Source organism: Ursus americanus, chromosome 11 (assembly GCF_024610735.1).
Source record: "Ursus americanus isolate L20-20 chromosome 11, mUrsAme1.1.p, whole genome shotgun sequence".
Taxonomy (NCBI): domain Eukaryota; kingdom Metazoa; phylum Chordata; class Mammalia; order Carnivora; family Ursidae; genus Ursus; species Ursus americanus.
In genome coordinates this window covers 43,296,537-43,321,269 of record NC_142137.1, presented here as the reverse complement: position 1 = coordinate 43,321,269, position 24,733 = coordinate 43,296,537, and the positions used below count along the sequence as shown (strand labels likewise).

The 24,733-nt window shown below is 41.4% G+C and overlaps 1 protein-coding gene across 4 annotated transcripts in view; it reads right to left on the bottom strand.

Moving 5' to 3' along the window:
- Positions 1 to 24,733, bottom strand: part of LAMA2 (laminin subunit alpha 2) — a 599,838-nt gene that overhangs the window by 18,405 nt on the left and 556,700 nt on the right. For all 4 annotated transcript variants that reach the window (XM_087865477.1, XM_087865478.1, XM_045805578.2 and 1 more), the window contains 7 exons: positions 22,430 to 22,606; positions 18,889 to 19,037; positions 13,276 to 13,452; positions 12,864 to 13,032; positions 3,003 to 3,115; positions 2,475 to 2,664; positions 406 to 561 (listed from right to left, as the gene is read on the bottom strand). In XM_087865477.1, the coding sequence (XP_087721603.1) occupies positions 406 to 561; positions 2,475 to 2,664; positions 3,003 to 3,115; positions 12,864 to 13,032; positions 13,276 to 13,452; positions 18,889 to 19,037; positions 22,430 to 22,606 (1,131 nt within the window). The remainder of the gene's footprint in view (positions 1 to 405; positions 562 to 2,474; positions 2,665 to 3,002; positions 3,116 to 12,863; positions 13,033 to 13,275; positions 13,453 to 18,888; positions 19,038 to 22,429; positions 22,607 to 24,733) is intronic.

The following is a 24,733-nucleotide window of genomic DNA, read 5'->3' as shown; positions in this document are numbered from 1 at the left end:
ACATTCTCTTCCTTGTTTTCTAGTACTTTCTATATGCTTAGTCCTCTTCCAAGCACTTTCAATATATTACCTCATTTAATCTTTAACCTTGTTTGGTATTTTGTCCTATTTTACAAAACAGGGAACTTTGTCAAAGGCAGACTAAGTAACTTGCTCCAGACCACAGAGCTAGTTAATAGTTAACGGAGGTATTCAAACTAGGAAGTCTGGCTCCAGGGTCCACACTCTGGTAATACTACCTCTCCTAGTCAAAGCTGTCTAGAAAACCTGTCACTTCTCAGAAAAGATGATTTCCTATTCACCTCTAAGTGGTCAGGGGCCAATATGACCTAATAATTCAACATACATACATGACTCAGGCAGTTATTTAAACCACACACACACACACACAAATTAGACCCTTACTGGACCAATTCTTCGGGTAGTGTAGTTGATGGGTAGCCCGCCAACATACAGCATTCCCACAACATCCAGGATATCCGCCTTCTTGGGACTGATGGTTCTGTTGGAGGCATCATCTACATAAATAATTCCCTCTTGCTTAATTCGCATAATCTTAATCTATAAAAAAAAAAGAGGAGTCATTAAACCCAATCACAGATACAAATATGCAGAGTGTAAGATTTAAGAACTTTCTGGATATTCATCAGGAAAAAATGAAAGAATTTACTAAGTGCCTAATATGTGTGAAACCCATAAGTTGAACGTAAACCAATTTTTACAGGTTATCCCACACTCTGTCTTTTCCATGACTACCATCTCCGAAAGGGTACAAAATCAACCTGGGTGAGTTTTAGATTAAAGGCTTTTCTATAGGTTGCCAAGGGAGCACATGTATCAAGAGGCATGCATGTTGTCAGGAACCTGGCCACTGAGAGCCCTGTCATGAATTAAGTAGGCTGCAAAATTCATGTCTGGTTTCAAACATGCATTCGTTTGAGCTAAGCTTGGTCTCCCCCACACAATTTCAGATATGCTGCATCCCTCTGCCTAACAGGCACTTCTCACACAGAATGGAAGGAAGGGCAGCACATCAAGGCTGCACAGCCGTTTCCACAGCAGCTGATTAGTACAAAGGGAGGGAGGAAGACGATGCTGAAATTACAGGAGGTAATTCTGCGGGGGCAGGGTGAAATCAGTGGTGTCAAGACTGACTTGGGCTTAAACAACTTGAGTCTGAGTTTAGGAAAAGGAACGGGTGACCCTAATACTGGAGTACAACAATGGTTTAAAACGAATCTACATCAGGATTCGAAAAATTAAGACCTCATGTGACACTCATCTACTCTGGTTTGGGAAGCAACTGTTAACAACTCTTCAAAAATAAATCCCTCCTTAACTTGGCTGCTTAAACTTTCTTTCTTAATCCCAGACCCATTGTGGACCAACAATACGTCTGTTTTTCAAGTGTCATGTTTATTCTATTAGCCATAGAGGAGAATGAGCTCTCACGAGAGCTCCTCCATGAAGATCCGTATTTTCTACTCATAAGCTCCCAGGCAAAAAGGAAGATTCCATTTCTTATTTCTAAGATAACAAGATGATTGACTTTGCATTTTCATTGTATTTTTTCACGTTCTCGGACTTTCTATAGAATATGCCAAGGCACAGTATGTTAATATATAAAATCCACCACCTAATAACACCAAACTCTCAAAATTAAACATTTTATTGGTCTATTGAGGGAAGCTTTACTGGATAGGCGATCACAGGTGCAGAAACAAATTCTGAGTTTTCATTTTAATCAGGCAGTATATTATCTGTTTGCAGTCGCGCCAAAGAGGACAGTAAGCTGGCGGATAAGCCTTCTGTGCCCATAATAGTGCCAGTTTCTGGGTATAAGGCCAATGTTTTAAAAGTTGTTCCAAATGGCTATCGGTGCAAATGCAGCCCTAGAGCCCTTTACACATGATCTAGCAGATTCCCAGACTCTCGGTTTTCACAGACCAGTACGGGGTATGATAGGGGGAGGCGAGGGCAAGTGTTAGGGCCCGTTTTAGTTTACCAGTTTTTAAGTTTATCAAATGTTAGGTCATAAAAGGCCATTTTCGCACCTTAAAAGGAAGAAAATATAATCTCAGAATAAATACTACTCCCTTACGTTGAATACCTACAGCTTTAGGATTAAACATGCTCCATCGTCCCACATTTCTCACCGAGAGTAGCAAAAACGTCTTCAACTGCCTGGCCCTGGTTTGTGGACAGATGTTTGGGAACCATGGCTGTACAGCCATGGTGGCATCTTGTGGTCCCATGATGAAGCGTGTGAGTGATCGAACATAAACCCCTCCGGGTCCGATTACATTTCCCAACGCTGGGCACTTGTCTGTGCCCCTGGCCTTATTTTTAACCTCCGCCACATGCAGAGGCAGGATCTGCACTGGCAAAACTGTACCCGTACCGGGGGAATGCCAGCGGCTGCCACCAGCCTCCCCCTCAGAGGACACTGCCAGCCTCCCACGGACTATTATTACCTTGTGCCACTGACCGTCGTTGATTTTGGTGGGGATCATGGTGATGGTGTCACCACTTCCCAAGTCATAACTGAAATAGGGCAATCCATTTCTCAGCTGCACGGTAGCAAAGTCAGCGTGATTGATGCGGGCCATGTAAAAAAGCAGGCCGGAGTCAGCTTCTGTTCGCACTTCGAACTCAATGGTGAGACTGTGAAATGAAAGCATGCAAAATAAAACAGAAAAACAAAAGCATTCTTATTCTGACATTACGTTGCCCCTGATCGTGGGTGAACTTTCATAAAGGACAGTACAACCTTCTCGGAGACGAGGACTGTCCAGGTGATTTCCACATCCACTTTTCCTGCTCATTTCCAAAACTGAGCTCCTCAAGCTCAGGCCGATAGAATTCGGTTCCCTATTGTACTCCGTGAATTAAAACGCTTACCGCGTTAATGAATAAACGTAGCTGATTAAAACTTGAATAAGTGCACATACTCAGTACTTCCACTTAGCAGTTCTTTCCCAATATCTCAGAATAATACACACCGGTTTTTCACTTTGGTGTCATCAAACGCAATTGCAATGTGGCTGTTTCTCGAAAGCCCGAACTGCTTGCTCCCTATCAAGAGAGCTGGTGCTGATTCTGCCGCACAAGGACCCTGCAAAATTACCCAGGAGAGAAAGAGGAGATTATGGACTCTGCTCCTTAAAAATTTAATCCTGTTATCTAATTGTTTCTTCTATTTTTGCTTAATGTTCTTGTGTAATCTTAGGCTCCTTAAGAAGAAAAAGGGTCTCTTATCTCTGTACTCAACTACCTCGGAAGCACTTCCTATGAAATGTTCAGGGAGCGGGAATCCATTTTCTTACCCTGCACCCTTGAATTGCCAGATCGACGTGCTCAAAAATACTTATTGATCAATTCATGTTTTCATTACCCTCTAAGGAAAAAAACTGTTGATGTTTCTGAGAAAACTGGAATTTCCTTTTCACGTCTACTTCACTGACAAAGAGTTACAGTCTTCGAAGATGGGATGGGGAAAATGACAAGCTAGCCACCAAGTTCTAAGAGTAGAAAAATGTGTTCCTTCTTGTCCTCCCCGTTTCTGTCTCCCACTATATTACTTTTTCTTGAAAATCATCAGTCTACTAGAAGGCTTCCATGAATTTAGACTTTCAAGATGGTCTATCTAAACTTGCAAGTCAGGCCATTCAGGCCCTGAGCCAGTTGCTAGGCAACCCAGTACATTTTTAATGTAACCCACCAACTACCATTTCAACTGTCACTGTTCAAAGATCCACTTCCTGGGGTTCTTAGGAGGGAGAGCTCGGCACAGGGCTGGCTTGCTTGGTTTAATGCTCTGCTGTCACCATCTCGAGTTTCTTAATACTTTTTGGAAAAAGGGGCCCTGCATTTCATTTTGCCCCAGGCCCTGCCAATGATCCAGCCAGTCCTGGTTGGGTGGACCGTATCTGGCCAGCATAACCCTTAGCTCAGTAGATAATCAGGGCTCCTCAAATTACTGAAGTCATCATTCCTTTCTCTGTTCTCTATTTTCACAAAAGAGCTTGAAGTACAGGCTGCCTCGGCGTCTTTGAGAACACGCAGTACACGAGAAAATAAATAACCTGCACACGCTCGAACAGCACATCTGTTTTTAAGATCTGCACTTAATAGCTCCGGATGGGCCACTGCCCCAGTGAGCGCTGACTTAGCAGAGGTTCTCAAACAGCCCAAGGCAGGCTTTTGACGCAGAATGTTCTTCTCAAATAGAGGATGAGACGAATCATCAGTGCACAGGACATTCTTACTTGATGAGGAAAAGCCTTGCTCTCTTTTCTCTTGAGCTTAGTTGAATGGAGCACTCTGCCACAGCAGGTAAAAGGCTTTAAGTGTTTGAAATGCTATAAAATCGGTCTTCATGGAAGTATTTCCCTTCTTGCTTCCCAGGAGATGGTCAGTTACAAAGAGCAGACTGTGGCAGAAATTCATACAGATATGCAAAAACCCAGTGGGTAGAACAGGAAAATGCTATTTATTCACACAGCTGAATGGCCTCTCTTGGAATCAACATGTGGTCCCCTTTCTTATTACACTGCCTGTAAAAAGAGCCCAAATGGAAAGGCTTTGGTAGCTTAATGTCTCAGCCTGCAATGACGCTATGAATAGAACTGGGATCATTTATCAACCTCTCAGCCTATTTCCTGTATGGAGGCCCACTGCCACAAACAGTAGTAGCCTGCAGTCCTCCTCTGAAATCTCTAAGAGAACCCTACCTGCTGTGAGTCCATCAGGGGCAAAATTTGGCTAAAACATCTCTGACCCATCAGCTCTGAAAACTGGGAACGCAGAAAGGTCAGCGGATGCTGAGGAATTAGGGAACCATGATGTGTGGCCAAAAAGGAAGCCCCCAGCAGGCTGTCATTGTTAATCATTGTGGTCACTCGTCTCGTTACTACATAGAAATATTAATATAACGTTTCTAATATAATTTTTTAAATGATCCAACTGGTAATTATAAAGATGAGGTATTTTATTGGTAGTAGCTGTAAGTCATTGGAGAGCTTTTGTCTTTATATATTTTGGGCATCGAGGCCCAAACCCCACAAGACGCTTGCTTGCTGGCAGAACAGACAGAGATTTCCAACACTGGTCCCGAGCTGATCAGCACTTTTCGGTCCCATACTGTCAGATCTGCTAGATGCAGAAGACCCTGCTTACGTTATTTTAGGAAAACTTTTGACCAGAAAAGGACCGGGACTTTGTGAGAGTTCTTGTAAGAAGCACTACGTGACACGCCCACTGGAAACTGAGGAAGAAGACCACCTCCTGGAGGCGCTCCTACTTCTCTTTTGTAACAGGTGGACCTTGAGAAGCAGGTGGAAGTGGTGGCTGATAAAACAGTGTGCTCACACTGGCCAATGTTGTAGAAGAGAGTGGTAACAAACGGGTCACTCTACTAGGTAACCTCACAGTCTACAACCCATATGCTTATTAACCCATTGTATGTTAAGGACACCCAAACTGATGTTTTCTATCATCAATCTGCAACAGGATGGATATTACGGATATTTCTGCCATAAAACTTCCTTTACAAAATTGGCAGTGGAACAGGACTGAGAAATGCTAGTAGAGGAGATTTTTAAATGTATTTTTGGATTTAAATGGGAAGACTATTTTCCAGCCTGTATTCTGGTAATGTTTTTGGTGCAAGTGTAGCCCTCTCCTCTCACTTGGTTAAAGGCAAAGAGGACTGGATCTTGTCTGTTGCTGCCTCACCTTCCCCTGGGTGAGTCTGACACTAGGCCTGACTTGGGACGCATGCAGGAGGGCACAGACCCCAGTGGTTTGCCTGTGACTACTTCCCCCCTATTCCCCGGTACCCCTCCGAGGGTCCAACTCCTCCTCCCACTGCTCAAGCATCTTTTCCCCCTCTAATGTCTTAAAGGGAATTTGTGAGATGGGACAGAAAGGGCCTCGTGCTTTGCACAGCAATAAGATGATCTTACTTTGCAACCTGCTTCCTAGAGGAATCTAAGCTAAGGAAGAGGGGTAACAGAAAGGGTCTTCTAGTGAGGTAATTCCAAGGAGGCTTTTTGTTTTTTAAATTTTTAAAAAGATTTTATTTATGTATTTGAGAGAGGGTGCAAGCAGGGGGAGGGAGAGGGACAAGCAGACTCTGTGCTGAGCATGGAGCCTGAGGAAGGGGGCAGGGAGGGGGAACGCCTAGATCTCACCACCCAGAGATCAGGACCTGAGCCAAAATCAAGAGCCTGACGCTTAACCAACCGAGCCACCCAGGAGCCCCTCCAAGGAAGCTTTGAAAAAGCATGATGGTTGCAAGACAAATTCCTCCTTCAAGCTAATGTGAGCTTGAGGGAAGACATCATCTTTATGGATGTGATACTTTACCTGTATTATTTTGGAAACACCTTTGAAATGTATTAAAACAACAACAACAAAAAAGAAATCACAGGCTCATCAATCTCAGCACGTTACAATCCTGCCACCTTGTGGGGACTCTTTAAAGTACTGCAAGTGCATAAGGGAAAATGTGATCTGGAGGACACAGCGTGCTTGTCTGTGCTTGGCGGTGACAAGCTGTGGGCAGACAGGACTTGGGGGGTCTGAACATGGCAGTGAGCGTGCTGCTCAGAGCAGTGGCGTGGCTGGAGAGGACTGTGAAGGAAGCCACGCTTCCTAAAGCCCCGCTTAGGCAAACGGTGATGCCGCAGATCAGTAACAGTGAAAACTTCTTCACCTCGCAGTTACTGCATCTCAGGGCAGAATAAAGCAGTGGTCATTTCCAACTGCTGCTTGTTGGCTGACACTTGGAAATGAGTTAATGGGCTTCAGGGTAGCATGTGATTGGTAGACAAGCGTTCCTTGAATTCTGATTGGCGCAGAACAGAGATTTAAACTGCTTTGATCAAAACTGGCATCTTTGTTCTTGAAAGCACCGAGTGATGATCATAAAAACTGCATCATTTTCTTCTTTCATGAGTCAGTAATCCCTCTAACAAATGTGGCCTAAAATCACATCTGAGAAGTTGGATGTTTCTTTGTGATGCTCTTTTTTACGGATGAATACTAAATGGAAGATACTTTTTACAGCACTGACTTTAATGTTCTGAAATATAAAATCCCTACTCAAGCTGTTTTTTGAGAAAGTGAATTATGTTACCACACTGCGCAGGAGTGCTTTTGGTAAATACTGGGCATTTGCAGTAATATTTACACACGAACGCCTGAATCAAGATTCCTTGTAGTATGGAAAATGTGTGTTTTCCCTTTAAATACATATCAGTGTCCAACTGATTCATCCTTTGGCATGGACTGTACTTAGCTTTTAAAGTTGGAGTATTAAAGTTGCTAGAGAAATGGCTTTCTTTTGGTCTATTCTTTCCTTCTCTGCTCACTTCTTTCCGCCAACTCTCCAAAGCCCTTAACAACACAGGGACTCTACGTGGCTATTTATATCCCTCTTCTTAGTGTTCACATTTCAGATTGCAAGGTTCAAAATTCAACTTTCCAATAAGCTTCAATTAAAAAAATACAGCCAGTTCATTGTATACAAATTCACACGGGCCATGCTGGTTATAAAGAATTGGTATAAACACCGTATATGCCTGCAGATGGTAATCATAGAGTCTACAGTCTTCTCTAACCCCACCCCACCATCCTCCCTGAGAAATCTCCACAAATACAGCATGTAGAAATATTTAATCCAGCTCTAAATGGGTCAAGGCATAAGAGAAAAGCATAAAGGGAAGATGGGCTACCATACTTTCAAATGAGATAATATACATTCAGTGCCCTCTGATCAATGACGTTCTGGCATGTATTAATGATGGGACTGACATTATCCATTTCACGAGGCAGGGATTTCTCAGGATGCTTGGAAACTGCTCTGGGGTCTAGTGAATGCCATCCTCGTGGTGTAAGATGTTGGCGGGGAGGGGTGTGATAGTGTAAAGGAGAAGAAGAAAGGAACGGAGAAGAGAGGATAGTTCCTATGTCAGGAAGTAACTCGTAGTTATTAACTACATTCTTACAATCTAAATTCTGATTTATAAAAGGGAAGAAGATGGTGAGAATGGAATATGATGTGAGACTTGAGTTATAATAGCTATATCCTATTGGAGTCTGTAATTGTTGAAACATGGAATATTCACCCCCTTTTTTTCCTGGCATTTGCCCTCCCCCTGAGAGCGTGAAAGGCCAACTATTCCCACAGAATAGTGATAGGGTGTTATGTGAGCCAGGCAATATGCTGGGTGCCTGCATACAGTGTATCATTGATTCCCTCATGATAATCCTTGCAGGTAGATAGTATCCTACTTTTTTTCAATGGGTGATGACCCATTTAGAGAGGACAAGTAAGCCGCCAGAGTCCATTGAGTAAAAGTAGGTGGGCTATGGCAGGGCGGACGGGCAGGCCCAGTTCCCGGATCACTGGAGTAAAGGCCCAGTATGCTTCCTTAGTGGTCCCCAACGTGGAGGAATTGAGGGGGGCCACTCACCACATCACCCTTCCCCAGCAGGGAAATCAGCTATCTAATGGGATGTTCCAGAGGAATAAAGGTTGAAAGCCACTGCTTTCAATTTATCCTTTTAAGAAAGTAATGAAAACAAAACACATGTACGAATATTTTTTTTTAAATGATGAAAATCATCTCTAGTCCATAATCCATCTGCTGTTAGCATCTGATATATTTCTTGCAAGGGTTTTTTTAATGTTTTCTATCTATTGATGTAGATGTGATTATGCAGTATGTATGGTTTTATATCCTGTTTTCTCCACTTCACATAATGTCATAAGTATGTCATCATCATTTTGTATTGTTTCAATTGAAAGATTTTATGTACAAGAGTGTGATGACATATTAAAATTTGCATTTTATAGACCTGTTTTTACACTTCTAGATATCACTAATCATTTTGTTTGGATGGAGTTTAATGGGACACCCTGCCATGTTTCCAATTTTCAATCTTGAAAGCTAGTGGGTTGTGCATGTAACCCACACTCCACACTTGTTCCAACTGACCCCCACACGTACTTGCTCACTCTGTCACTTATATCAATGTCTGATTTCTCAGGTCTGCCTGCCTCTCCCTTGCTAGCAATGATGATATCATTTTCATTTTTGCATTTAGTAGGCTCTTAACAGATTATTTGTTATAAATTGTCAAACTTCTAACTTTTAGTCCCCTTTAAACAGCAGACACTTTTCTGTACACAAAGAATGAAAATATAAAAGAAAGAAATCAAATTAAAAGATACGTATAGTTGCATGATCTGAAACCGTAAAAATATAACTCAATAGTGATGGAAATTCTAAGAACTGTAATTATGACCACATAGTGTACATAATTATAATGTACAAGAGAAGGGGAGATAGCTGTTGGAATTTAGCTATCTGGGTTTTAGTGCCAACTATCAATAATGTGTGGGATTGCAGGCCATGAGGTACGTTCTAGGGCTTTGTTTTCCCACGTGTAAATTAAGAGAATCTTTAAGGTCTCTCCTAGCTCTGATGTTCTGTGAGTCTTTGTACACCAGCCCACAGGACTGCCACTCCTCTTTTGCTTTTGACTTGTCTAAGTGGGATGCTCTGTTTTAGAAAAGTTAAAACATACACTGCTGAGAGAAAATGGAAATTGGAATTAGAACAGAAGGTTACAAGAAAACTTAAATGAGTTAAAATCTCCAGTCCCAGATGGGGAAGTATCTTTATTTTCAGAAAAAGGGAAAAAGTGTGATCTGGAGAAACCACCAAGGGATATGCTTGAGACTCCCTATAAAACAAAGTTTTTGTGGGTGCTTAGAAAAGAAAAGCGATCACTGGGGACCAGCAGGCTTCTCCACCGATAAACTGTACCAAGTCAAGATGGGCTGGCTGAGACACCTGACTCGAGAAGTTCGACTGGTACAAAGGCCCTCAAGATTGTGTTGACTGAATAGGGGGACCTGATGATGAGCTAATGGCGAGATCCATTGGTTTAAAGCATTCAAGCATTCTCAGGTGTAAAATATGAGGACAGACCAATGGAACGAGAGGTACTGCTGTCCCTTGAACTGGGCACTTTGAGTAATATGGTCTATTCTAGATGCTGCATTTTGAAAGGGATATTTCAAATTTAAGAATACTGATCAGTGGAAATATGGGAATTAGAAATTAGGCCACATGAGGGGGCACCTGAGTGGCTCAGTCAGTTAAGTATCTGCCTTCAGCTCAGGTCATGATCTTGGAGTCCTGGGATCGAGCCCCATGTTGGGCTCCCTACTCAGCGAGGAGTTTGCTTCTCCCTCTCCCTCTGCCCTTAAGCCCCAACAACTCATGCTCTCTCTCTTTCTCAAATAAAATGAAAATAAAATCTCTGAAAAAAAAACTTTAAAAAATAAAATAAAATATTGGGCGCCTGGGTGGCTCAGTTGGTTAAGTGTCTGCCTTTGGCTTAAGTCATGATCCCAGGGTCCTCCAACAGAGTCCTGCATTGGGCTCCCTGCTCAGCAGGGAATCTGCTTCCCCCTCTCCCTCTGCCAGTCCCCATGCTCATGCTCACTCTCTTGCACTCTCTCTCTCTCTCTCAAATAAATAAATAAAATCTTTAAAAAAATTAAAAAAAAAAGAAATCGGGTCACATGAAGAATGCTTGAGATTATGGACTATTTACCCTGGGGGAAAAGACTTTATTTTTTTTTCTTTTTTAATTGAAGTATCCTTGACATACAATGAGTTTCAGGTGTACCACATAGTGATACGACAAGCCTATATGCTATGCTGTGCTCACCACAAGGGTAAGGACTTAGCTATTTTCAGATCCTGGAAGGAATGTTGGAGAAGATATAAGCTCAAAGTATTTCTAGTGACGAGGAGCAGACTGCTCTACAGAACAACCAGTTTCATCATGAAAACTAAGGAAGAAAATGAAATGTTCAAGAGTTTTCAAAATCTGTGCTCAAGGCAGCATGTTCCGCCCATCAATTGGCAAGCATGATAAATCTGATGCATGTGCTATTCCGAGTAGAGTGAGATCCACCCTCTTGGATATATTGGTGGTGAGATTGTAAATTGACGGAACCTTTGGAAAAAGCAATTCAGATATATGTTTTGAGAGCCTTAGGCATATTCATCATTTAATCTTACAACTATCCATCTAAGAATCTATTTTAAGAAAATAAACAACGAAGTTTGGTATAGAAAGGAACTCATCAGAATATAGTTTCTAATAGTGAAAAACTAGAAGCACTCTAAATGGCCCACAATGAGGAAAAAGTAGAATAAATTGTAAAGACAGAGAGTTGCAGTGATAAGGAGCCAGGCTGTATACTCCGACCTACTGGATTAAAATTTCTATCCTGCCATTTACTGTCTGTGTCGGTAGGTGGGTGACTGAGGCTAGATAATTCTTATCAACTCAACTAAAGACGGGGATGATATATCGTTTACAGGGCCATTATGAAAATGACATACAGTGTTGAATGGAAATTGTTTAGGCAGTGGCTGGCATGTAGTAAGCACTTAGAAACAGTCATTATGTTCATTACTATATAGTAATTATGCCATTTATTAAATGTTTAGTACATAATAGGCATTGAATAAACATTTTTTTAAGTCCTCTTGTTAACTTTCAGACTCATGTGTCATTAATATTGTACAAATGAGGAAACTGAGGAATAGACTGGCAAAGTAGCTTTCCCAAATTCATACTCATGGTAGATTGGAGTGTTGGCGTTGCAACCCAGACCGTCTACTCAGGAACCCATGTTCTAATTAATAGAATGATTACCTCCCATACAATGAAATATTCTGTGAGTCTCTTTGCGTGTCAAACACACACACACACACACACACACACACACACACACACACACACACACATGTAACTGAGATAGGGAAACTGAAGGACTCCATAAAAATCTGCTTTTTGCTCCTTTTTGCCCCTTTGCTCCTCTCTTCTTGCTAGGACCTGTGCCCCCATCCCACTTTACACACGCCTCAGAATGCAAACAGAGTATGTCCTCCTTTTAAGGGATAAGGAGTTAATGATTTCTTTAGAATAGATAACACAGAAGGAAGGAGTAGGTGAGAATGACCAGACGAAGCTATCATATGTGTATTCCAGACCACCAGCCTAGACATCTTGACGCCAAGGCCCCCTGGCTCCAAGAAATAATACTTGGGCCCTTGTCCTTGTTCTAACCAGTTCCTGGATGCCTGAGAGGGCATGTACACTGGACCACAATTCTCAGTAAAAACGCCCAGGCCCAAACAAAGACGAGACTCCTACTCCTTTCCTTTTCGAGTCTCCCAGATGCTCCGAATGCATCTGCTCTCTCCAGACCTTCGGTAAACTCTGCTCTCACTCCCTGTTGGCTCATGTTTGATTTCCATCCTGAGAGAAGCCAAGGACCCTCTTGGCTGGTCCTGTGGGGCCCTCTCTGGGTCCCTGGACATAGCCCTCAGCATCATAATCAGACATACACATTTGTATGATGTTTAATTATGTATTACCAGTTTTGAAAAACAGAATACCAAATGATATACATGATATGAGATCTCCTATTTAAAATGCAAATAAAAGGGACTGAAAATTGATATGTTGCCTCCATGTGGTGATATTATAGGTGGATCTTATTTTGGATTCTGTAGACGTTTCTGTGTTACACTAGCTTTTCAACTGAAAACACATGCCATTTTATAAGGAAGAAAATTAAAGCAGAACAGGTGTATAAATAAAAGTAATCCAAGAAAAATGTAAGGAGGGCAGGTTTTCATAGATCAATTACCCTCCCTCTAATTCTAGAAGTGGAGCATACTAGCTATCCTGAATTATTTCCTCTCTGAAAATAACTAAAAATACAGGTGAAAATTTGAAAGCAATAGAATACGAACACTTACATGTGCCACAACTGGGGTGGGTGTAGCGAAGGCGGGGGTGGGGACTGGCTCTGGCTGGGTCACTATTTTGGCCGGCACTGCTCCATCGTCATCCTCGCGGGGCTTCTGATGGGCACAACGACCAATGTCTGCATTTTTGAAGGATACAGGCTGTGCAAAGTCCATAGGGCTAGTGGAATAGAATTAAAATTAATTACTTTTTATTATTTTTCATTGTCTTGCTTCCTTATGATTAAATTCTCTCTCCCCCTTTGAGAAGCCATCAGTGCAATTTTTTAAAATCTAGTGAGAAGCTCTTCATTGTTTCCTTTCCTCCCCACCCCGCTTCGGTTTTAGACGGAGTGTAGAGGGATCCTCAAACCAAAAAAACAAAACAAAACAAAAAAAAACAGTAGCCAGCAGATGTCCTTACACAGAGTTTATAACAAGGTTCCACACACAGCCTTCAAAAGGAGGAATATTTCTGAGTGGGGGAGGTTGAAATTCAGGTGGGGCACCCCCAACGAAAAGCTTTTTAACTTCAATCGCCTGTTCTATGGTCAGGTTTTGCATATGCCTTCTGTCTTCATCGACTTGAACAGTAAAGACGCTGATAAAACAGTGAAAAGAAACAGTATTAAGCACAGAACTACCAGGATCGTAGGAAAATCAGACTCTTTCCTGCCACCCCTCCCCCTTTCCTCCAGGAGCCAACATTTGATCATTAGGAATTCAACACTAAGCTAAGCTATTGTTTCTCAGGATCTTGGCCCTCTGCCCCCCCCCCCCCCCCCCCCCCCGTTAGCTCTTCCTGAGAGTTGACTGAATGAAGGTGCTGGTGGGGCTGCAACGCTAGCCTTCGGTGCTGTTGACGACAGCCGCAGAGCTGAGGCTTCTGTATAGTGTGGTTATGTCTGATCGCATAAGGCTCAGTGGGTTTAGCACAGCATGGGGGCACATGTTGTTTGGTTCTTTATTTCTCGGTTTGTGCTAGCTATTATCTTCTTGCTGGGGGACAAACTCTGCTCCTGAGAGTCTGGATTGCAGGACTCAACAGCAAACACTTACAGGGCATTTTATAAAGAACATAGCTGCTAGCTTTCTTTCTTTCTTTCCTTTTTTAAGATTTATTTGAGAATGAGAGACAGAGGGAGAGCACGCCAGAGAGCATGAGCAGGGGAAGGCGCAGAGGGAGAGGGAGAAGCAGACTTCCCACTCAGTGGAGAGACCTAGGCAGGGCTGATCCCAGGATGGGATCATGACCTGAGATGAAGGCAGACACTTAACCGACTGAGCCACCCGGGTGCCCCAGCTGCTAGCTTTTGAATAGAAAAGGCAGGCAAGAGTATCTTGCTAATTGTTCCTTGCAGTGATTTTCCTTAGTGACTGTTTCATTAATTTCCCTAATTTGCTTATGAGAGATAAGTCACACACTACTAATTGAGACTCTCATGCTACTTATTCACAGCAATCCTTGGATCCTGGGGCAAAGAACCGAGGGAGACAAAGAGGAAAATGACCAAAGGCATTTTTTTCTTTTGTTCTCGAAGCAGGTTTTGAATTTCAATCCCAAACAGGGAGCTATTAGTAAGTATTAGTCACTAGCCTGAGGATCACAAATGGATTACTGAAAACTTACTACATATCTGGGGAGAAAACCAAAGTACTTAGTTGGAAAACTCAGTCCTAAAATGTCATCTTACTTGATTTTATAAAGAATAAAAACCACATGTGGGACTAGAAATAATAAACCAGGGCAAAGATGCTCTGAAACGGCCATGAGCAACTAGTCCACTTTGCGACAGTTCAGATGTAAGAGAATGAAAAAAAAAATGGATTTCATTGGTATTCAAAATGTCATTGTTCAAGAGGGTATAGAAGGAGAAGGTTGGATTTATTTTCAAAGGAAACATGGGGGGAAATGACATATTGGTTTTTTACCAGACTCTGGAAGAGTATGTTGGTAAAAATCAGGAGGTTCAAAAGTATTGCTAAGAATGCTGGTGGTTTCTGAGACTTTTAGAAAAACACTCGCTTTTGGGCATATGTGCCTCACTGAGAAGTGCCCCCCACACATACTTTTTTTTTTGCCTTTTACTAAAAGCAACCTGTTACTACCATGACATAGCAATGTTCCTAAGAGTTTTAATGAGGGGTTTAAGCCACTATTAAAGATTGTCCAAGGAGAGCAAATATCTGCTCTTTGATTAGAGTTTTTAAAGAGCCAGAGGCCCTCATGTTTCTGATGTAGACTGTCTGATCTGGTTCTGCCCCAAGGACCATTATAGTGATCCTTTCTTACTAGATCACAGGGTAGAGATAAAGAATGAGCATGAGCTTTCAGAAGGAACAGACTGGAATTAAGTATTAGTGTGGAAGCTTACTAACTGTGTGACCTGGGCTAGTTATTTTTTTTTTTTTTTTTTTTTAAGATTTTATTTATTTATGTGACAGAGAGACAGCCAGCGAGAGAGGGAACACAGCAGGGGGAGTGGGAGAGGAAGAAGCAGGCTCCCAGCGGAGGAGCCTGATGTGGGACTCGATCCCGGATCGCCAGGATCACGCCCTGAGCCGAAGGCAGACGCTTTAACGACTGCGCTACCCAGGCGCCCCTGGGCTAGTTATTTAATCTTGCTCAATCTCACTTCATTCATGTATAAAATGAGGATAAAAATGCCTACTTTAAGCCATGGAAAACATTAATGAAGGGATTGCACTGAAGCTGTATTACTTAATAAGGGCATCTCTAGAAGTCTATAAATCCTGCTTGTACTTTACATTCTAGGGGCATCAAACTAGATCATTTATTTAGTTCTCTTATAAAGAGGAACATTACCAATATGTCCATTATGATTCTGGTGTATTTCCTCTTTTTTAAGTAATTCTTTACTGAGGACCTATTGTATGTCAAAAGCACTATAATAAACATTACTATTAGTATTATGACTAGTTGTATTTTCTTATAAGTTCAACAGTTGATTCTTGGAGTTTCGTAATTAAACATTTCATTACTACTATTCTGCCTCTTGTTTGTTTGGAATATTGGTCTAAGCTTTTGTTTTCAAAGAACCGCCAAATGGGTTATGTATGTGCAAGAAGGTATTAAGAGAAGTAGGTGCCCTGACATTTGTAATTTACATAAAGAACAAAGTCTGCAATTTTATTTTTTAAAAAAGATTTATTGTGAGAGACTGAGAGAGAACGTGCACACACAAGTCCGTGTGCCTGAGTGTGTAAAGGGGGAGGAGCAGAGGGAGTGGGAAAGAGAGAATCCTAAGCAGACTTCCTACTGAGTATGGAGTCCAACATGGGGCTCCATCTCATGACCTTGAGATCATGACCTGAGCTGAAATCAAGACTCGGACACTTAACTGACTGAGCCACCCAGGGGCCCCTGCAATTTTATTTTGATTGAATATATTCTGGACAGTAAGAAATACCTAGGTTGCAGTGTCCATTGCATAATCCAATCATGATCCCATTCTAGAAATCCCAGATTATTCCTGAAATATTTGATCTAACTTGGTGGGCCTCAGCCTAATTCTGTACCTATATGAAGAATGCTCTCACAGAGGAGAAAACTCCTTGCCTATGCATCTACTCCAGACACTTGGGGTTTAATGCTTTTGTCCAGTCAGAACTACTGGCCACTTAGGTGGAGTCCAGGAAAAGGGTCAGAGGGCAAAACAGTCATAGATGGCAGGGATCACTGGAGTACCACAGAAATAGCCACCAAAGTGACATAGTGAGATTTTTGCAGAGGAAGGGGTAGACAAGGAAAGAGGGTGGGGGAGGAAGGGTAGGGAGAGGCAGAGGGGGAGAGAATAGGGCAAGAACAATCTTGAAAATTTTCCTCTCAGTTTGATAAAAATCCAATAATTTTGTAAGGTGGTACTAAAATTACCATCTTATCCAGGGCTTTAGGAAAAGAAGTGATAATTGACATTTATGATCTGAATAGTGTTGAGAGAAAGCAAATATTTCCAAATTAACAAAAGTATCATAACCAACATAAAATAATACAATCTTTGAGGTCACACAAAAGGGTAAGAATAAATAGTTGGCGAGCACAGATGGGGGTGTTATAAGTGCCTAGTATTTGACACAGAGCGTGCCACAGGATAGGTAGGAAGCATTAAAAAATGTTTCTAGGTGAAGTTCTTAGGGTCATTAGCTATCTCTGGTAATCAGTTAATTGAAGCACTTGCTTAAAGGATGGGTGATGATTGTGTTTTGACTTCTGAGTGCTGAATGAGACATTATGGTAGCAAATGTGTTCCTGCTTTGCCACAGAGTTCTGTGACTAACCACTAATATGTCCAATACATTATCCTTTAATTAAGAGCGAATGGCAAAACTGTTTGTTTATATGGCCAATTAACTGAATGACCAGTTTTCAGTGATGTACTATACACTGAACTTAATCAAATAAAGGTTGGATTAATGGCCAACAGCTATGAAGTTGGCATAATAAAATGCCCTTCCTGAAGAGACACCTGTTAGAAGGACGCCTTAGCGCAACACTGTAATGCACTGGGGAACGTCAGAATCCTTTCTCTGCAAAAAGAAAACGTATTCTGGATGATTTTTTTGTCAACTGTATTTCTCAGATCTGCACTTGTTTATTGAGAGTCTTTGAAGCTTAAAGACGTTAACAAGTCCTTCCCACCATGAGAAGGATTAACGTTTGGCAAAGATCTGAAATCTAGCCTGGAAGACGTGTGAAAACAATATTTTAAGGCGGTCTCTAAGACCCAAATGAGAAAATTCAGTTTGCCTTCCTCCTCAGAGACCATGACCACACTATCTGGCTATTAGGTTAGTAAAAGTTCTTAGTTTGTCCAAATATCGATCCCTCATTTGTCTTAATCATGGTTTCTAAACATCTCACTGAGTAGACATCCTGCAAGAAAGCTTAGTATCAATTCAGCCCACAACCTAATGTTCTATATAATAAAAAAGATGAGCCAAGGAAAGCTTTATCATTTACTTAGAAGATAAAACACTCTTACTACTTATCTAAACTGTTTTTCACACTAAAGGGTAATTAGAAAATATAGGTCTGTATAGACTAGCATCTGCTCACTTCAACTATTGCTACACGTTCCTACTGTTGTTTTTTTAAAAAATATCCTCTGTGTTTTGAGCTTTCCTCACATTTGATTTCCAAGTCTTTTCTATGTCTTCCATCTAATTAAATGGCTTGCTGGCTTGGAGGTCTGAAGTCTCTGGGCTTCTGTTTTCCTTTTCTCTAACTGTCCTTCTAAACTAATTACCTGAGTTGTCATACAACATTCTGATGGAAATACAGGCGACTTTCCCAATAAAGGAAATATCAAGTGCCCCAGCATTCTGGAGAAATGAGAGATCAGTTTATACCCCGGTTACTGCCAATTTCGTGGCTCAGGGCTGGGAAGCAAGTGCTCTTTCGGATCCTCAGAGACGCAGCCTCCCCGCACTAATGGCGGGACAGCGGCCTTTTCCCTGTCTCTCCCTCGGGCTCTGTTCCCTCTGCAGGGACCCCTGCACCCCTGGGGCAGGGAAGGGGATGCAGGGAAGGGGATGCGGGGAAGAGGCAGGCCCTTAGCAGCTCTCAGTAGGTCCTGCAGCTGCTGCCACACTCCGCATCGGTGACAGGTTTCTAAGCAGCTGCCATCGCTGCTTTGGAACCTGAATGAAAGAGCAGCTGCCAAACGCGGCTGGTTCCAGTCGAGCTCTTCCGTGGGCTTCACGACGCGCATACCTTATTCGAGAGACTATCTGAGAGGTGCGGAGGGAGGGATTTGTCTTATCTACAGCTTCAGAAGATGCATTCGGTTCTTCCAAAGCGAGAGTGGAGAACTGCGCAGAATAAAAATGTGAAGAGAATTCCCAGGGGCCAAGGTAAATGAGGTTCCCGAAGCATGAAACGTCGGGAAGATGAAATGAGGCTACCTGAGAGTTTGGCAGCGCATCGTATGACCACACATGCAAAGGTCCGGACAGAGAGGCAGGTGAGCAGGGGAGCTGGCATTAGTTACAACAAGTTCTCTAGAGCTACTGTTACCCTTTAGTTCTCTCGACGTGAACGGAATGTTCTCTCCCGTCGTGAAACAGACTCGGCTCCGGTTTGACGACAATTTTCCTCATTGTTCGCGTCCCCATGGAGAGATGCACTTCCAGACGGCCCTTGTTCAGGAATATCGCGTAATAGGCCTGCAAGAGAAGTGGTCACGGAAGATTAAGGAGAGGCCTCAATGTGATAGCCTTCGAGGTTCCCAGACAGAACTGCGGATTCCTTGGCTCGGAGATCCTACCCGAGACCTCAAGAAACAGCTCTTTAATCATTGACCGTTTTCACTTGTTAGGTGATGTGGAAAGCGAATGTTGCAATACAGCAGTCTCTGCAGAGCAAATGTGCCGCGCTGGAGGTTAGCAGCTGTGCTGGCACTGGGGTCTCTAACTCACAGAACCCATCAGGAAACACAGGGTGTCAGTAAAACCCGTCTTCCTTGTATTCACAAGTGGGCAGCTAGCTTCTGCACGTCAGCTCTGACTCCCAATCTCACGGCGTTTTGAGTGGTTAGACTTGTTTGCTCTCTGAGCTGGTCGACTAGATTGCTATCACCAACATGTCACCTGCCTCCCACATTTAGAAAGAAGGAACACAATCTTTCATCCACAAACATGACTGCTTTCTTCTTGCTACTGTTACTATAGCAACCAGTATGGTTTTGAGATCAGACTGTGAACCCCAGGGAGCCTGAATGCAGTCCTCGTTCCCAAAGCCGATGCCACGCGTGTTCCCTTTCTTGTGGAGCGTGAGGGCGCCTGCTGTGCGTGATCACTCGGTCCTCCATGTGTCACCTGAGGTGGTGGAGACGGTTTCCACCAAGCATCGTAATGTCTCCAGTGAGTTACTAAATGGTCTGTGTGTCCAACACAGAAGGTGCCCAGGATCTGGACTAGTGCTCACCATCCATCAAAGGGCAACTGCAAACTACTCACTCAATTAAAATTTTCTCAGCTGGATTGATTGTTCAAGGTAACAAACTCCTTTAGCAAAACAGAATCACTAATAACCCTATGGCATCAAAACGTTAGCTTTGGAAAAGAAAACATGTCAGCGGGACCAGGGTTGGTTCTACAACAGACATGAACTATTTAACATTGTTTCCTCTTTCAAATAGCACTTTCTATGAAATTTTTAAAAAATGAATATTTATTATTAAAATGTTGAAACATTAACATATTATTTCCAATTTAGTTTGCATTAAAGTACTTAATATTTTCTTTTTAATTGTTTTAATGGGCACAGGTTCTATTTTAAGAACAATCCTGAAAGCTGGTGATTTAAGTCCATTTACTTAGTCTTGACGAGGAAAAATTTGGAGCCAGTAGGTGGTGCTTAATTATCTGACAATGACCTAGGAAACACATATCCTTTAGTGAAAATCTACTAAAGAATGTTTGATCCGGTCCTTTTGTTATAACTAGCTCACCATTTATAATCGTGAGAAAATGATTTTATTTTTCAGGATTAAGACAGAAGGAATTTAAAAGGAAATTTAAACATTATACATATTCAGGGCTTATTATGTGCATTAAAAAATGAGAGAAAATAACACTTTTTTCCTCCCTCTCTTCTTTAAAGAATATTTTTATTATGACTATTTGATACATTCCTCCAAATATAAGAGACATACATGTAAATAATGAAGCCATGTTCACAACCGTACAATGGAATGAATACCAGTAAAACTACACCCAATTTAAGAAACAATCCCATTGCATCTTCTGTGCGTTTCCTCCCAACACCATCCCCCAGCCTCACCATCTCAGAGGTAACCATTAACATGGATTTTATGTTTATCATTCCCTTGCTTTTTAAAAATTTTTGAAAATTCACATATATATCTGTAAATAATATGTTGTTTAGTGTTACTTTTTTTAGAGATTTTATTTTTAAGTAATCTCTACCCCCAATGTGGGGCTCAAATTTACAACCCTGAGATTAACAGTCAGACACTCTACCAGCTGAGCCAGCCAGGAGCCCCTGTTTAGTGTTGCTTGTATTAGAAATCTGTAAAAATGGCATCATTCAATATGTAGTACATTTTTTTTTCACTTTTCTTTAGTTTCTAATATGCATCCGTGTTATGTTGGGTTGGTTGTTTATTTGTTTTAAATCAGGAATGGGTATTAAATTTCACCAAATGGTTTCTCAGCATCTATTGAGATGATTATATAGTTTTCAGATTTTCTGTTATTAAAGTACTCTTGTATTCCTCAGATAACCCAAGTTACTCATGGTTATACATCTTTGAATTTTTTTTAGTCTTTATTTTTCTTGGGGAGAAGAGTAAGATTTATTATATAATACTTTAGATAACATGGGTTTGAACTGTGTGGATCCACTTACATGTGGATTTTTTTAGATAAATACAGTATGGTACTGTAAATATATCTTTCTTATGATGTTGTTAATAACATTTTCTTTTCTCAAGCTTACTTTTAGAATACAGTGTATAATACAGTGTATAATATACACACACACACATATAACATTTAAAATATGTGTTAATTGAGTAATTATGTTATGGCTAAGGCTTCCAGTCAATAGTAGGCTATTTGTGGTTAAGTCACTGGGAGGTCAAGAGTTATACTTGAATTTTTGACTGAGTTGGCGATGGGGGGGGGTGTCCCTAACTCCCATATTGTTCAAAGGTCAACCATATTACTGACTACTAAATTTTAAATGATAAATGTGATTTTAAAAACACATAAAATGGCAAAAAACACAACCTGGTTTATAAGGATGCATGTGTATTTAGGGACATATTTGTAAAGCATTCCACTCTTTGATAATGACAGACTAGATAAATCCTATGAACTCTTTCACTGAGAAAAACAAAATTAAATGGAATAATGTATATATTTAAAAACATAAGATTGAAAGTGGGAATATCAAGGCAGTAAAGAATTAGGATGCCTAAGAGATCGCTTTTAACAGAACAAAATGGCTACGGGGTATGAAAATTGAAGTCCACACCTTATAATGCAGACCCTCTGTGGGCTTTCTCTTCCTGTCATGAGTGAATCTGAGCATAGGCTACTGTCTATGCTTGTGTGGGTTGGGCTCTATTTGCCTTCTCCTATCCCAGGTCCATTCTCTGCCTTCTCTGTGTCCAGAGAGGGTGGTGTGGGTCAGACTTAATAGACTGGGAAATTGATCCTAGAGGGAATTTAAACTTGAATTTAAGGGACCCTAGCAGGATATCTATAGATGCAGTAAGTAATTGGACTTAGAGACAAGAGAAGATTATTATAATTTGAATATATTTTAAGCTTTCTCTCTTTAAACACACATATACTAAGCCCGTATGAAATACAGGTGCAAATACAAGTTGGTCACCTAGAGCTGACCAACAAGGAAAATCCTCGTGGAGATAACTGTCCTAAAAAAAGATGAGAGTGGAAATAAATGATGCAAAACTAAAAATACAAAGGTAATTTAGAAAACCTAAATGTCTCACCAGTCTCCTTATAAAAGAACTGCTTTATATAAGAGCTGGGGAAAATGCACTGTCAACCAGGTATGCGGGTACCTGTCCAGTTTGCCTTCGTTTCCTCCGAGGTTGTGCTGGCGTCCCTCCACTTCCCAAGAGAATGATCCCAGACTCGTTCTTGGTGCTGAAGGACAGGTTGATTTCTGTCCCTACGTCAATTGGCACAGGGGGAAGCTCTACGAAACCAGGCTTGGGGAAGCTGACTGTGTAAACGTTCTGTGGGTAAAAAGGAAAGAGAGAAGAAAGCATCAGAAATGAAAATTTAAATTAATTTCTCTGTCTCACTCAGCCTCCTCCAGGCACTCAGTGTCACCATGAAATACATTGTTTTAGAAAGCATAAAACTCACAGTTACGTGGAGATCTTGGGAGCAACTTAATAAATACTATTTCCAAGTGTGACCGAACTTTCTGAGCAGTTTGGGTTAAAATAAAAATTCTGGCCTCTGCTTTTTTCTTTTTTTCTTTTTTTAAGATTTATTTTAGAGACAGAGCGAGCGAGTATAGGGAGGGGCAGAGGGAGAGGGAGGGAATCCTCAAGCAGACTCCCCACTGAGCACAGAGCCCAATGTGGGGCTCGATGCAGGGCTTGATGCGGGCCTTGATCCCAGGACCTTGAGATCATGACTGAGCTGAAACCAAGAGCCAGGCGCTCAACACACTGAGCTACCCAGGTGCCCCTGGCCTCTGGTTTTATTTGAGCACTTGTGTTTGTTTGTTTAAAGATTTTATTTATTTGACAGAGAGAGACAGCCAGCGAGAGAGGGAACACAAGCAGGGGGAGTAGAAGAGGAAGAAGCAGGCTCCCAGTGGAGGAGCCTGATGTGGGGCTCGATCCCAGGACTCTGGGATCACACCCTGAGCTGAAGGCAGACGCTTAATGACTAAGCCACTCAGGCGCCCCTATTTGAACACTTTTGATTTAAAATACACACTATTATCACTGACAGATAACATTTTCTTTTGGTCTAAATCTATCTTGCTAAATCTCCCTGGAAAACACTCTCATAATCCCTTGAATACCCTCTACCAACTGACTGTTTATGGAGAGAAAGCAAAAATCACCCCATCTCAAAGCTGTGTAGAAACATACAGCTTTTATCATTCATTCATTCATTCATTCATTCATTCATTCATTCATTCATTCATTCATTCATCTGTTCATCATGCATGCATTCATTCATTTTTCATAACCTTGCCCTCTTCCTCTCCTCTTCTCTTTGTATTTATACTGAATCCTGTTAGGCACGTTCTTTTGTAATTTCTTGTAAATTCTTTTTTTCACTGTGAGAGATACCTCTCTCAGAAAACACAGATCTCCTCATCACTTTTAATGGCAGGACATTCCATTGCCTGAATGTGCTAGGATTTAGTTAAGCAAGCCCATGTAGTTGGTCATATTGAGTGCTTAAAATGCTCATTTTAAAAGCCCTGGATTTTGCTGGAGTAAAAGCAAGGCATCCTCTAACAAGGATATTTTCCCCCCACAGTCTTTCAGGCCCAGTTAAGTGACATAAGTGTTATAAAATGTATCATCTATTTTCTTTTCCAATTTTCAAATCATAGGTTTTTGGATAGTTCAGATAAAACTACTGTGCAGATTTTTCAATATTTATCCACATCATTTCTGCTTCATATTTCAGTTGTAAAATAATTCCTGGTGACCGAAAAGTGCCTTTACAGAATTATCATTTTCACACATACAATCTATTCATTTTCTGGACAGTTTTCCATCCTCATGTATGTATCTTTTGGATGTGGATGAGAGTTAGGCTTTGGAAGATTAAAACTTTCAGTAAAACTTTCTTAAAGAAGCCCGTGTGGATCCTTAGAGTTTCAATTCTGTATTTCCCTACTCCTTATTCCCAAGCTTCTCATGGTGGATATCTGTGACCAATTCCAAATGGGAGCCTCTAACTATGAAGACCCTGAATGTTCTGGTCCAGTCTTTAAACCTCAGGTCTCAGGGATGGAATCACTTTTTTTTTTCTCCTGAGTCTCCCTTCATTTCCCTGAATTCTATAGCCATGCCTTAAAATATTTCCAGTCGAAGACAACAGCTAAAATAAATAGTTGTGTCATATCAGGGTAATCGAAATTTTGTAAGCATGATACATTTCACATTTCTAAAAAAACAGATTCATTACTTTTAGGATCCCCATAAACTTCTTACTAATATTTCCTGATGACTATTGACTCTTGCTTATGGACATTTTAAGAGAGCAGAGCTGGACCTGTGTTTCTCTCTCCTATGAGTCAGCCCCCAGTGAAGAGTCAGAGCAGAGGAGTTAAATGGAACTAAGGACGTGCTTTGACAACAAAGAAAAGGTACTGAAGATACGTG